This window comes from Juglans regia, chromosome 10 (assembly GCF_001411555.2).
Source record: "Juglans regia cultivar Chandler chromosome 10, Walnut 2.0, whole genome shotgun sequence".
In the NCBI taxonomy this organism is placed as follows: Eukaryota; Viridiplantae; Streptophyta; class Magnoliopsida; order Fagales; family Juglandaceae; genus Juglans; species Juglans regia.
The window spans coordinates 37,538,547-37,551,689 of record NC_049910.1 but is presented as its reverse complement, the minus strand read 5'-3'; the positions used below and the strand labels follow the sequence as shown (position 1 = coordinate 37,551,689).

The following is a 13,143-nucleotide window of genomic DNA, read 5'->3' as shown; positions in this document are numbered from 1 at the left end:
ATATATATATTTTTTTTTGAAATGAAGTCACCCTTTATATGTGGTCAGTGAGAGCATATATGGTATAGGGTATGGTCAGATAAAGTAATGATAAAAGCGTGCGCACGTAGAGGCTTGTCATGTTCTGAGGTCGATCTACAAGAGTATGCAGATGAGAGTTGAGTAATGGAAAGCATATATTGTTACCAAGGTAAAATACTCAACTGGACCATCACCGTTTTATGTGATCACATGAGAGATGTAATTCTAAAGGGGTGTAATCACTAAACAGTGTGCCCTTTAGAATGACACATTCTCCGTGGTGATGGTTCTCATGGGGATGATGGTTGAAGAAGTATCAAGAGACACAACCTTTTGATTTAGTCAAAAGGTTGTGTCACTTGTTAATGGTTGTGTCCTTTGTCAACCATTGTATACCAATGGTTGTACCCCTTGCCAACCAGTGTCTCATGGCATATAAATAGGGATCATTGGTGCACAACGAAAGCACTCAATTCTCCTTTGTCCATCTCCCACTTATGGGACAAATACCCATCATGGGATTGTTACCATATTGCCGAAGTTTTGTTCAATTTTCCTCTATTTTGTTCTCCATTTTTCTACAGTTCCCCCATCAAAAGACAAAGCCCTACACTTCATTTCTTCCCTTCATCATTCTAGATCTGAGTTGCAACCGAAGTGTGACAAAATCATCCCCTTAGAGCACTTTGCCCACAAGGTAAGGATAAAAGAGCTTTAGTAGTTTGTACACTTCTCACGTTGCGCCATCCTTGTTTTGCCCTTACCAGTGCACCAATAGCTCCGTGAGAGGTTGACTCTTGGACTTGCAAACTCGACGGCTCAACACCCTCTCTGGTTTTGGTTTAAGGACCCATGCTAAGTCTTTGAAGGGCAGATCTACAAGAGGTAAGTTCCTCTGTTCGAGTTTCTTCTTTAGTTGGGACATGTGAAATACTGGATATATAGCTGAGGTGGATGACCTGAAAAGGTCCATAAAACCATGGCACGAGCTTCAGGTTGCAGCTATTTTCCATTGAGAGTTGTTGGTACGGCTACAGATGGAGGTAGACCCAATCTTGGATCTGAAAGCTCTGTTCTTTCCTTCTTAGATCCGCATATTTTTTTCATTTGGTTTTGAGCTCTCTGTAAGTTATGCTTTAGGATCCTTAGCATGTGTTCCCTAGATTGTAAGGCGTCTTCCACAGCTTCAACCTTGAATGTCGCTGGCATATAACTTAATAGCCTGGGAAGAGGATATCCATATAGGGCTTGAAAATGGGTTAGTCGAGTCAAAGAATGTTGAGTGGTGTTGTACCACCATTCAGTAAACGGAACTCATAGTGTCCAGTCTCGAGGCCTATCCCTTGTAAAACACCTCAAGTAATTTTCAATTCACTGTTAATTGCTTTGATTTGACCATTTGACTAAGGATGGTAAGTCATGCTAAATGCAAGTTGCACTCATTAGATCTTGAACAACTCTTGCCAGAATTGGCAGTAAAGGTATTGTCTTTATCAAAGACAATGGAATTGGATATCCCATGGAGCAAGACATGCTTGGTGAACAATTGAACTACTGTTTTAGCAGAAAATGGATGATTAAGAGAGTGAAATGTCCATACTTTGTGAGTCTATCCACTACCACCCATAGGCTATTAAACACTTGTGAGAGGGGCAGACCTTCAATAAAATTCATAAAGATTTGTATTCATGGCTGTGAAGGATTAGGGAGGGGTTGCAACAACCCACTTGGTTTAGTCTATTCAGCTTTGACACTTTGACAAGCATCACAGTCGTGCATGAACTTTTTTACTTTAGCCTTCATTCTTTTCCAAAAAACATTTCTCCTGAATCGATGGAGAGTCTTATCATATCCAAAATGTCCTCCCATAGGACTGGTGTGTAATAACTATAGTAACTTTTGCCTAAAACTTTTATCATCAGCCACAACAACCCTCTGCTTATAAAATAAGAGTCCAAAACTTGATACTGTAGGTTGGGGGTAACCCCGTTAAAATCTCAAAACTAAGTCTTGGATCTTAAGAACTGCAGCATAACCCTCTTTAATCTCTTCCCACCAGTCAAGTGTGGGTAGTGAGATGACTGGTAAAGTGGCCTCTTCTCTAGGATTTTCTGTTTCAATTCTCCTTGACAAAGCATCAACCACTTTATTGTCTTGACACTTCCATCACTCCATCAATAAATCACACCCAAGCAATTTTGAAGTCCACTTGTGCTGCATGGATATCCCCACCTTTTGCTCCAACAAATATTTTAAGGTTTGATGGTTGGTTCTAACCACAAAAGGGTGTCCTAAGAAGCATGGCCTCCACTTTTGTAGGCATCACCAAGGCATATAGTTCTTTTTCATAAGTTGATAGAGATATGACCCTTCCTTTCAAAGCTTGGCTATAGAATGGTATGAGCTTAATGTTTTGTAGAAGTATAGCCCCAATAGTAGAACCTGAAGCATCACACTCGATCACAAATAGTAGAAAAAAATTAGGTAAGACCAATACAAGGAGTTGAGTTACTACTCTCTTCAAATTCTAAAAGGCTTCCTTAGCTTCTTCATTCTAATATAATTGATTCTTCTTTAACATCTGGGCAAGAGGGGCTACAATGCTTCCATACCTCTTAACGAACCTCCCATAGTATCTAGTCAAGCCCAAGAGACCCCTTAGGCCTCGTTTATTTTCACAACCATTCTCATCTCATCTCATCTCATCTAATCATTACAACTTTTTCAAATTCTCATACAAAATAAAATAAACAATTCAACTTTTTCAAATCTTAAAACAAAAATAATATTAAAAATATATTTTTTAACAATATTTTACTCAACTTTCAATTTTTATCTCAACTCATCTCATTTGCGAAAACAAATGAGTCATTAGTGATTTTAAAATAGTCAGGAATGACCAGCTCTTCATTACTGCCAATTTCTTAGGATTTTTTTTTAACCCTGCAGTAGAAATTAGATGCCCCAAATAGGATACCTCCATAGTAGCCCAACAAGTTGTGTTGTTTTAGAACCTCCAAGGTTAATTGTAAGTGTTGGACATGCTTTTCGATGATTCCGTTCTAAACCAAAATGTCATACAAAATACTTTCTTAAATAGGACTTATAAATTTCATTCATTAAGCTTTGGAAAATTGAGAGTGCATTAGTCAACCCAAACGACATTACCAAGAACTCATAATGCCCTTCATGAGTTCTAAATGTTGTTTTATGAATATCCTCGAGTTTAACCATGCTTTGGTGATAATTTGAACGTAAGTACAACTTGGAAAAAAGACTTGATCCACTGAGTTCATCCATCAACTCCTCCGCCACTGGAATAGGGAATTTGTCCTTGATAATCACATTGTTTAGGGCTTTATAATCAACACACATTCTTCTGTACTATCAACCTTTCTCACCAATAAAACAAGGGAAGAATAAGGGATGTGGCTAGGCCTTATAACCCTGTGCTCAACAATTCCCTCACAATTTTTTCAATTTCTTCTTTCTAGAAAGAGGAGTATCGGTATGGTCTTACTAAAACTGGTTTGGTGTTTGGAAATAATGTAATAGAATGGTCATGGAATTGATGTGGGGGTAGTCCTTGAGGGTCGCCAAAAACATCCCCATATTGGCTAAGTAACTCTTAGATGGGAGGGATATTTCAGCTATGTTTTCCTCCCTAGGCTCAATTAACTGTAACAACAAGCCTTTTTTCTCCAACTTATTATTTTGAGTAATATTTCTCTCCTCAATGAGAGTGGAGGGACGTAACCCTTGTAAATTTGCTACCCTTCTTTGATATTGAAGTTGCATTGAAAGACCCCTAAAGTTCCATAAGATGGGTCCCAAATCATGTAACCATTGAACCCTTAATACTATATCACAACCAGCCAGGGCTAAAACAAATGCACCAATAGTAAAAAAAAGTCCATTGCAACTTAACCTTGAGTGATGCACATCTTCCCTCACTACTAACTTGTTCCCCGTTAGAGCATTAGCCATGGTGTAGGTAAAGGTAATGGCAAAATTTGGCTAAAATCACATGTTTTGCCTTTTGTCTTTACTATTCAAGAGAGATTTTCACATTGGATTATCCATCTATAAGCCAAAATAATAATAAAACATTATTTTTTAATAATAATAAATTTTTCTAATTATTTTTTTCATATTTTACAATTATACTAACCATAAGCTAATTAATAATTTAATTTTTTATTAAATTATTGTTTTGTCTTCTGTTGAGAGAGAGAGCAAGTGGGAGGAAAGAGAAATAGGTGATAAAATAATCAATAGATGGTGAATAGTACCTATCCAAATATGTAGAGACATTGTAGTTTGTAAGCAAAAATTTACATTTGGCTCTTCCAATCCAGTAGATTTAATGGGGTTGTTAGCTAAATATTGGTTTGCATTGGTGTTTGCCTATATCATTCCTAGTGCTCTTAGCCACTTTAACTTTTACCTTCTCATGGATATTCAATAGAATTCCCCCCCTTTTTAACAATTGAAAAGTCCAAAAAATTGTAAGTACTTCCTAAATCTATTAACACAACAAATTCTTGATTCCCTATCATTCCCTTAATTCTCATGGTTTTGGGGTTTAAAGAACCAATGAGTGCATGTAAGGTAATCTCGGGTTGGTTGGGGTTATTGACGAAGTCCAAAATTTCTTCACTAGCTACCTCCTCTCTTCCTTCTTCAATTTCATCAAATTCATCATCCACTTCACGTATCAAGAATGATTTGGGTTGTTAGCACCTATGACCCAAATTCCACTTAAAATCACAAAAAAAATAACACAACCCCTTGTCTCTTATCTCCTTCATTTGATGGGTTTTAGTTTTTGAACTAGAACGATGGCTTTTAGGTTAGTGTGGGTGTTGTTTGATGCAATGGCAGTGTTGTGTTTGAGGATTCCAGCATCATGTTGAGAGTAAAAAACTCGAGAGTTCTTCCTACTAACCACTACATTCTCCTCTTGAATCTTAGCAAGGTTGTAAGCTGTCAACAATTTTTTGGGATTAAACAAATGTACTCGAAGTCTAATCTCATCTTTCAACCCATTGAGGAAACAATTCAACTTGTATCCTTCTGATAAACATCTCAGCCGATTAGACAACCCTTTAAAACTAAATTTATACTCTTTTACAAATCCAATTTGTTTAAGCCTAGTTAAGGACTCCATTGGATCATTAGAAGAAGATGATCCAAATCTTACTAACAGAGCACTAGTGAAACTCTCCCAATCTTGAATTTTCCTAGACTTCTCCAAGTCTTGGAACCAAAACAAGGTTTGTCCCTCTATATGAAATGAAGGTAACCTTTGCTTATGGTGTGTAAGTGTGTTGTGGTATGCACAAAAGTGATTAGTCTTATATAGCTAACCACTAGGATCCTTACCATGGAAAGTAGAAAAATCAATTCTTACTAGACAGGAATGGGGTTCTCCTCCCTGCTCCACCTGCTCATTCCAGGAGCCATGTTTGCCTGAAGATGATTCTCCATGAGAGTTACTGTTGTTCCTCTTCTACAGCTTCAATGTTAGAGAAGCTAGTTGTTGCACCACATAATCAATCTTTTGAGGGCTAGCATTTATGTCTCCAAGTTCTTTCAACTGAGAATCATTGGATTTCTTCAAGGTTGAAAGTCCATCCTCTAGCTGATTGAGTTCGGTTTCTTCTGCCATAATTTGTCACTTGGGATCAAATCCCTAGCAAAATCGTAACACTCTTGTATTTGTGTTGTAATAAATATCGTATTTATGTAAATAATAATAATAAATAAATAAATAAAAACTGATTAAAGGTTTGATGAAAATGGCAAATGACTGACTTCAAGGATGAGTACCTTCATAGATGGAGAGGAAGAAAGGGAAAAGATAGTAAATGTATTATCATAAAATCTGACATAACCAAATACATGCAGAATGGGCCTCGTATAAAGGCCGACACACGGAAAGCATAACAACCAATATTACCCGTCTAGACTCGGACTACACGACAAACACAATAACAGATACTAAGGGGTGGGCTGACCCACCCATTGGACTCAAGTTACAAAGGAGTAACGAAATAACAAAGACCCAAAACATAATAACAAAGGCTCAAACTTTAATTACCCATTACATATGCTCGGCCCATTGCCCCAGTTCCCCCATCAGAATACAGAAACCTATACTTCATCTCTTCACTTGTTGAGATGTTTGAAGAATGAGATGAAATAAATTTTTTATAAATAATAGTAAGATAGTTTATAAATAATAATGAAATAGTTTAAGTTATGTATTTATTTGGTTTTGAGAATAGAGAGATAAAAAGTTGAATAAAAGAATATAATTTTTTAATATATTTTTAATTGAAAAAGTTAAATTGTTTATTTTTTTGAAATTTGAAAATTTTGTAATTATTAATTTAAAAAATTTATTATGATTAATTTAAAAGTATTTGTGTTTAAATGATATTTAAAAAAAATAAGATAAAATAAGATGAAATGAAATGAAATTACATAAAGATTATTTCTAAACATCCACCCATCCTTCTAGATCAAAATTGCGACCACAGTGTGAGAGTCGACTTCTCGCATCCTCTGACTTTGACCAATAACGATCATGTTGCTTTGACATTTCTTGAGGTTTCGGGAAGAATTTTATCAGTATTTTTTTTTTTTTTTGGTCGATAAATGTAATTGGGCCTCGGACCCTTTTTACAAAATTTGCATCAGACTATTAGGTTGTTCTAACGAGGAGTCATTAGTCACGTTCACTTATGGTACACATTTTAAATAATCTTTTATATTAACTATCAAAATCAAAATCAAAATAAAAATACTTCAAAAGTATCATATCAATTTATTCAAGTGGACATAACAAAATTAAGGACAAATATATATATATATATATATATATACATACATACATAAAAATGATATTATTTTTCAGTTGGGTATTTATAATAAAACATTATATCATGAATCCAATCGAAATTATAAATGATTTATATAATTATCTTTATATCATATATGAAATTATATTGATTTGAGTTAAAAGAAATGTACAATTCATTTATATCAAACAAGTTCAAGGAATAAATTATGTTGTGTTCATGTTAAATCAATAAAAATTAATTATTAAATGAGTTATACGAATCGTGTCGTATCACCCGTTATTTATATAAATCATGTTAAGATTTTAGAGTCTGAAAGGTTATGTTTAATTAAATAAATCGTATTGAGATTGATCTATATGGTCCGATACTCGTGACTTGACACGACACAAATACGACCCTCAAACACAAATTAGCACCCTAATCTTAGCAATCAAAATTGTAGAAGATGCCATTTAACAAGAGGTGGCACCTTAAACACGGTCTGTTCATTCAGTATATTATTACAATATCCGGCCTGTTCATTCCTGCAAACCCTCCAAGAAACAGCAATAGACTTTATCATATAGGTGTTTGTCGCATACTTATTGTTCACGTAATACATGCAGCTCATGCAAATCATAACGCAGCGCATCAGAATAATGAAGACCTTTACACAGCAGAGCAAAACCTTGAGGACACTCAAGCATCATCTCGAATATTCACCACTGCAGCAAATCATCCTTCGTAGTGCTACCAGCACCGTGCCTTCACGCTCCACTTTGTCTGTAGCACTGATCATGTACGTGCCTCTGTGCACACCTGCCATATCTGTTATATGGAATATTCCTATGTAAACTTTTGTATAAAAGAGAGGTTCTGCCTCATTGTAAAATGTAAGGGAAATATATATATGTGAAAGAGGGTGTTTCAGCACTTAGGTAGATAAGATGTAAAGGTGAACATGGAGGCTTGTATCGACAAGCTTCTTATTCGAGTAGACAAAAACAGAGTAACCTTGAGGTCTCTTCCTCTATTAAATTACAATATACTACCCGGAAAATATACATCATAATGAGAAAACAGCAACCTCAAGAGAAAGTAGACTTTCCTATAACAGCTTCTCAAACCAATATCTAGGGAGAAGCTTCCATAGTCGGCAGGAACAGGTAAAAAAGTGTTTCTAGATTACGGTTCCACTTGGAATCAAGGCGTCCTTGATCACCGTGACAATCCCACTCTTAATGAAATAGCCATCCGTTTCCCTTGCTGCTTCTTGCACATTGTCGCCATTAATAATCTGAAAATATTTATAACACATGTTGAAATCAAGTTAACTAACATACATACATACATACGTGTGTGCGTGTTCATCTTTAAGTGCTTAAGGCACCGTCCAAAAACTAAAGCAAGAATTAAAAAAAAAAAAAAAAGAAGAAAGAAAAAAGTAAGAAAGAAAATAGAAGAGGTAAAGGTTAATCCGCAAACATGACAAGATTAACATTACATACAGTATGCAAGTGGAAATTCTGAAGAGAGATGTGTGCACGTTTCTGTCACTAGAAAAATTCTCCTTTCCATAACAATTGAAAACTGGGTAAATTTTGATGTTACATTCTCACTTTCAATAATTCTGGTGTCTTTTCAGCAAAGACTCACCATGAACTCCAAAGACCTGGTTAAATAATAATGATGATGATGGTAAACAGAGTAGCCAATTTAAAACAGAAATCAAATTAAGCTTTGGCTTCCTTCCCCAAAAATAAAGTGAAAAGATGCATAAGAACACAGCCATGAGACTTCATAGTAGAAACAAATTAAAAGATTGATGGTAAGTTAAGCTGAAAAGATCCTAACCTTCACATTGTCCCCAATCCGAGCATTCTTGTCAATTATAGCTCTTTTGATGTGGGAGTTCTTGCCAATACCTATTGGAACACTACCCTTTGCAGCCAGGAACCTCCTGTCAGCATCCGTCTGGAGGAAAACAATAACAAATTAACAATCAGAATCAGTTCGACACTAAAATCCATTCGACTAAAATGTTAACAGACCCAGCCCAACGTTTCAATGCTTAGTTACTTATCCCAATATACACAAAATAAAAATGGAAAATGATATCACATCAACACTTCAAAAAAGAAAAAAGTAAAAAACAGGTTGAAAACCCTTTTATCAGGTATTACCTCATAGTAATCAGCTCCCATCAATAGTGCGTCTTCAATGACTGCACCCTCTGATATACAAGACCGAAGCCCAACCACAGAATGGTGGATTTTGCAGTTCTGCATAGGAGTGTAAATTATTTGGTCACAACCAGATTTTGAAGTTTTTTCAAACATTGAAGAGGCAAACAGACAAGTATGTGATACAATAAACAACCAAGGCAACTACAAACTGTAAGTAGGTTGCAAACATAACCTTTCAATAACGTACCTTTATTACACAACCCTCACCAATGACGCTGTCCGTTACATCAGCATCAAGCATTTTGGATGGAGGCAAATACCGTGGTTGGGTGTAAATGGGAGATGAACGATCATAGAAGCTGGAATAGAAAGTCCAAAACGATACAGACATGACAATTCATACTGGTTATCTATCATATGTAAAATATCAAAAGAAAATCATGATATCCATAAACAATATTAGTAGAACAAGAACAACCTAAAATCTGGCACTGGTTTTTTGGTGATCCCCAAATTTGCATTATAGAAAGCCTCAATCGTACCAATATCTTCCCAATAACCATCATACAAGTAAGCTTGCACCTATAGAGGCAAAGAAGCAAGACACAATTAATCCTCTGGGAGTTGCGATTCCGTAGAAGTCAAAGCAAAAAGAGGAGAAAAAATATTCAGATTGAAAAACCTTCAGCTAGCAATGATGCATCAATTTGTTATGCCAAAGTTTTGAAATCACACATTTACTCTCATTTTCTAGAATGAGATGATAGCGGCCGTGAATTATGAGACTATTGATGTAGCCCATATTGCTGATACCAAAGAATTCACTAGAACCTGGGAAAATACCACAAGGTTTTTATCTCCAAAGGGGTACACAGGGTAAGACAACCCACAAATGCTTCTAACTCTGCATGTTTCCTTACTTATGCAGTATATGCAAGCCAATCCACGATGGCCATATAATATCATGCATACAGAATACATGCGTCAAAGTAGGATGGCTTCAGCATGGATAAATTGGCAAATGAGCAACCACCTCTTCATTGATTCAATTTAAGAGAGAAGAATGACTAGATTAAAACAAAAGGATGATACATACTCTCATCCCAATGGAAGTTGCACCAGGAATAACTTCGCTCCCAAAATCGTTGGCTCCAGGGAACTTGTCTCGAAGCAGATCCAACATGACATTTTTGCTGACAACATAAATACCCATACTAGCGATGTAAGGCATCTCCTTTGCTCTCTCATCATCCAGACCCAAAATAGTTGTATCAACCCTCATGGCTTTGAGTTGGTCTCCCTTGGGTTTCTCAGCAAACTCAACAATGCGGCCTTCTTCATCAATCTTCATCAAACCAAATGCTGTGGCACGCTTTTCATCCATGGGCAGTGCAGCCACAGTGATATCGGCATCGGTCTCCCTGTGTGCTTGTATAAACCTCTCATAATCCATCCGGTACAAATGGTCACCAGCAAGAATAAGGAATTCCAACACGTTGTGCTCCTCAAACAGCCACAAGTACTGCCTTACGGCATCAGCAGTACCCTTTATGCATTGTATGTAATTCGAAAGGTTAATATACACACAAAAAAAAAACCAAAAACTTTGATCATTGAGGTAAAAAAACAAAACAAACAAAAGCTAGATAAAAAATAAATAAAATCTTAGGAGCTAACTCTAGACTCTAGTAGTAAATCTGATATTATGAGGGGGTGATAAGAGTCTCTCGAATCATTTTAAGGGTTTAAGTTATATCAACCATTCACTTGCACTTATAATTGTCACAATCACACTCAACATGGGTTTAGATGTAATAATCAGTTCATACAATCCATGCGCTCGCCTCTACTGCTAGTGGATGAAAGAGAAATGGAAGGAAGATGAGTTTGAAAGAGAAACCTGGAACCAATTGGGATTCTCGGGGCTCTGCTGGGCAGCGAGAACCTCAACAAAGCCCTCGTTCTTGTAACCCCCCATGACGTTGCTGGCATAGGCCCGGGAGAGGTGGCGGTTGAGAGAGGCGGAATTGAACTGTGTGAGCACATAGATCTTGGAGATGTTGCTGTTGAGGCAGTTGCTGACGGGGATATCAATCAGCCTGTAGTTGGCCCCCAGAGGAACCGCCGGCTTCGCACGCTTCTTCGTCAGCGGATACAGCCGGGTCCCAGCTCCGCCTCCGAGTATAATCCCCAGAACACTCTAAATATTACATGATTTAATAATTAAAAGATCAATCAGCTGAGTTAATGAGTGAAACAATCGATGGAGAGAGAGAGAGAGAGAGAGAGAGGCTGACTCTGCTGGCGTCGGGGTCGAGACAAGTCTGAGAGTTTTTGGAATCTGAAACGGCTTTGGGAGAGACGACGTGGGGAGTGGGGTTGGGGTGATTTGTAGTGTGGCGACGGAGGACTCCAAAAGCAGCGGTCTTTATGTCGCCGGAGCAGAGTTGAGAAGAGGAGAACGAGAGAGTCGCGGCTTTGCTCATACGGCCCTCATGAGAGGAGGATGCGGAAGAGGATAAAGAAGGTTTGGATCGATTGGAGCATGGTAGTGTGAGGGCTACGGTGGCAGCCATGGACGCCATTATCACGTGGAGAGAGTGAAGAAGAAGCAGAGGAGTAGGATGAGATGTGGCTGTGAAACTCAACTGAGTAGCAAGGGAGTAAGGTGGAGACTGGGACCCTCTATGATTAATAATAGGACCAGTTTGTCCCTAGCTAGTATATAACTTTTGGTGATGCAGAGGTGGATGCGGCCTCGGGATTCGTTAGGGCCGCTCGTTTCCCTTCTCATCACGTAACCATCCTTCGTTTCTTTTTTTTATTTTTGTTTTTTTATCCTATCAATTATTTTAGATTCAGATTATTTTATTATTATTATTTAATATTATTTAATTATTTTTTTATTATTATTAACAAAATATCTCAAAATACATGACTACTCAAACCTAACATTTGATTTGAATTCAGATATAAAATTAGATGATTTTAAATAAAAATTAAAAATTAAAAAAAATATTATTAAAATATTAGTTTTTAATATTATTATTTTAATATTTAAAAAGTTGAATTAAGATTTAAAAATATTTAAATATTTATTATATTTTGTGTAAAAATTTAAATGTGTTATAATGATGAGATGAATTAAGATAAAAGTTAAAAATTAAATAAAATATTATTAAAATAATTTTTTTTAATATTATTATTATTTTAAAATTTTAAAAAGTTAAATTATTTATTTTATTTTATGTGAAAATTTAGAAAATGTTTGAATAGTGACTTGAGATGAAAATTAAAAGTTGAATAAAATATTATTTTTTAATATTATTATTATTTAAAAATTTAAAAATTTTAAATTATTTAATATATTTTATGAGAGAATTTAAAAAATTATAATAATTAAATTAGATGAATTAGAATATCTAAATTAAATTTTAAAAAATTATAATAATTAAATAAGATATGATGTAAAATATTATATTAATAAAATAAAACATACTTTAATAGATGATAGACACGACTTTATACCACTCGATAAAAGATTGACAGGCAACCATCATTGTGTTTAAATTTTAGGATTTTATATTTTTCCCTTAAAAAACTTAACCCAATATAATTAAGCCTATTGTGAAATTATTGAAACGTTGAGATGGTAAATCAGGATCGAAAGGAGTAAAGCCTGAATTTTCCCACAGCCGCACCTCCCTTACTTTCTAATTTCTACTCATGAAGTTTCAAGTCCGGCTTGACTCCAGTGGTGTAATGACATGATCTCTTCTGTTATGTTGTCACGTAACTATCTTTCCACATATTCAGTAAAAATTGAAACTTTTCTCGCTGTTTAAGAGGATGGTTAGCAAATAGAAAATTTATAAATATTAGTAAAAGAGTTTGAATTAAGGTATTTTTTTAGATTTTAGTAAATAAAAGAGAAAAAATTAAATAAAAATATTATAAAGTTAAGATATTATTAGAATAGAATTTTTTTAATATAATTTTTGTTTTGAGATTTGAAAGTGTTGAATTATTTTTTGTATTTTATTTGAAAATTTAAGAAAATTGTAATAATTAGGTAATAATTATATGAA

At 35.4% G+C, this 13,143-nt stretch overlaps 1 protein-coding gene across 1 annotated transcript; it reads right to left on the bottom strand.

Annotated features, from left to right (window-relative positions):
• Window positions 1-7,753: 7,753 nt before the first annotated feature.
• On the bottom strand, window positions 7,754-11,746 carry LOC109000742 (glucose-1-phosphate adenylyltransferase small subunit, chloroplastic/amyloplastic). Its single transcript, XM_018977723.2, has 8 exons — window positions 11,353-11,746; window positions 10,956-11,255; window positions 10,152-10,601; window positions 9,534-9,637; window positions 9,303-9,414; window positions 9,053-9,151; window positions 8,724-8,843; window positions 7,754-8,166 (listed from the first exon to the last, which is right to left on the bottom strand). The coding sequence occupies exons 1-8, from the start codon at window positions 11,638-11,640 to the stop codon at window positions 8,050-8,052; spliced, it is 1,590 nt and encodes a 529-aa protein (XP_018833268.1). The 5' UTR covers window positions 11,641-11,746; the 3' UTR covers window positions 7,754-8,049.
• Between the last annotated feature and the right edge of the window lie 1,397 nt (window positions 11,747-13,143).

Coding starts and splice junctions, on each gene's coding strand:
- LOC109000742 (XM_018977723.2), bottom strand. CDS start 11,640: ATGGCGTCCATGGCTGCCACCGTAGCCCTCACACTACCATGCTCCAAT. Junction 10,602..10,955: donor AGAATCCCAATTGGTTCCAG/GTTTCTCTTTCA, acceptor CAATGCATAAAG/GGTACTGCTGATGCCGTAAG. Junction 8,844..9,052: donor TGGGAGCTGATTACTATGAG/GTAATACCTGAT, acceptor GTTTTCCTCCAG/ACGGATGCTGACAGGAGGTT.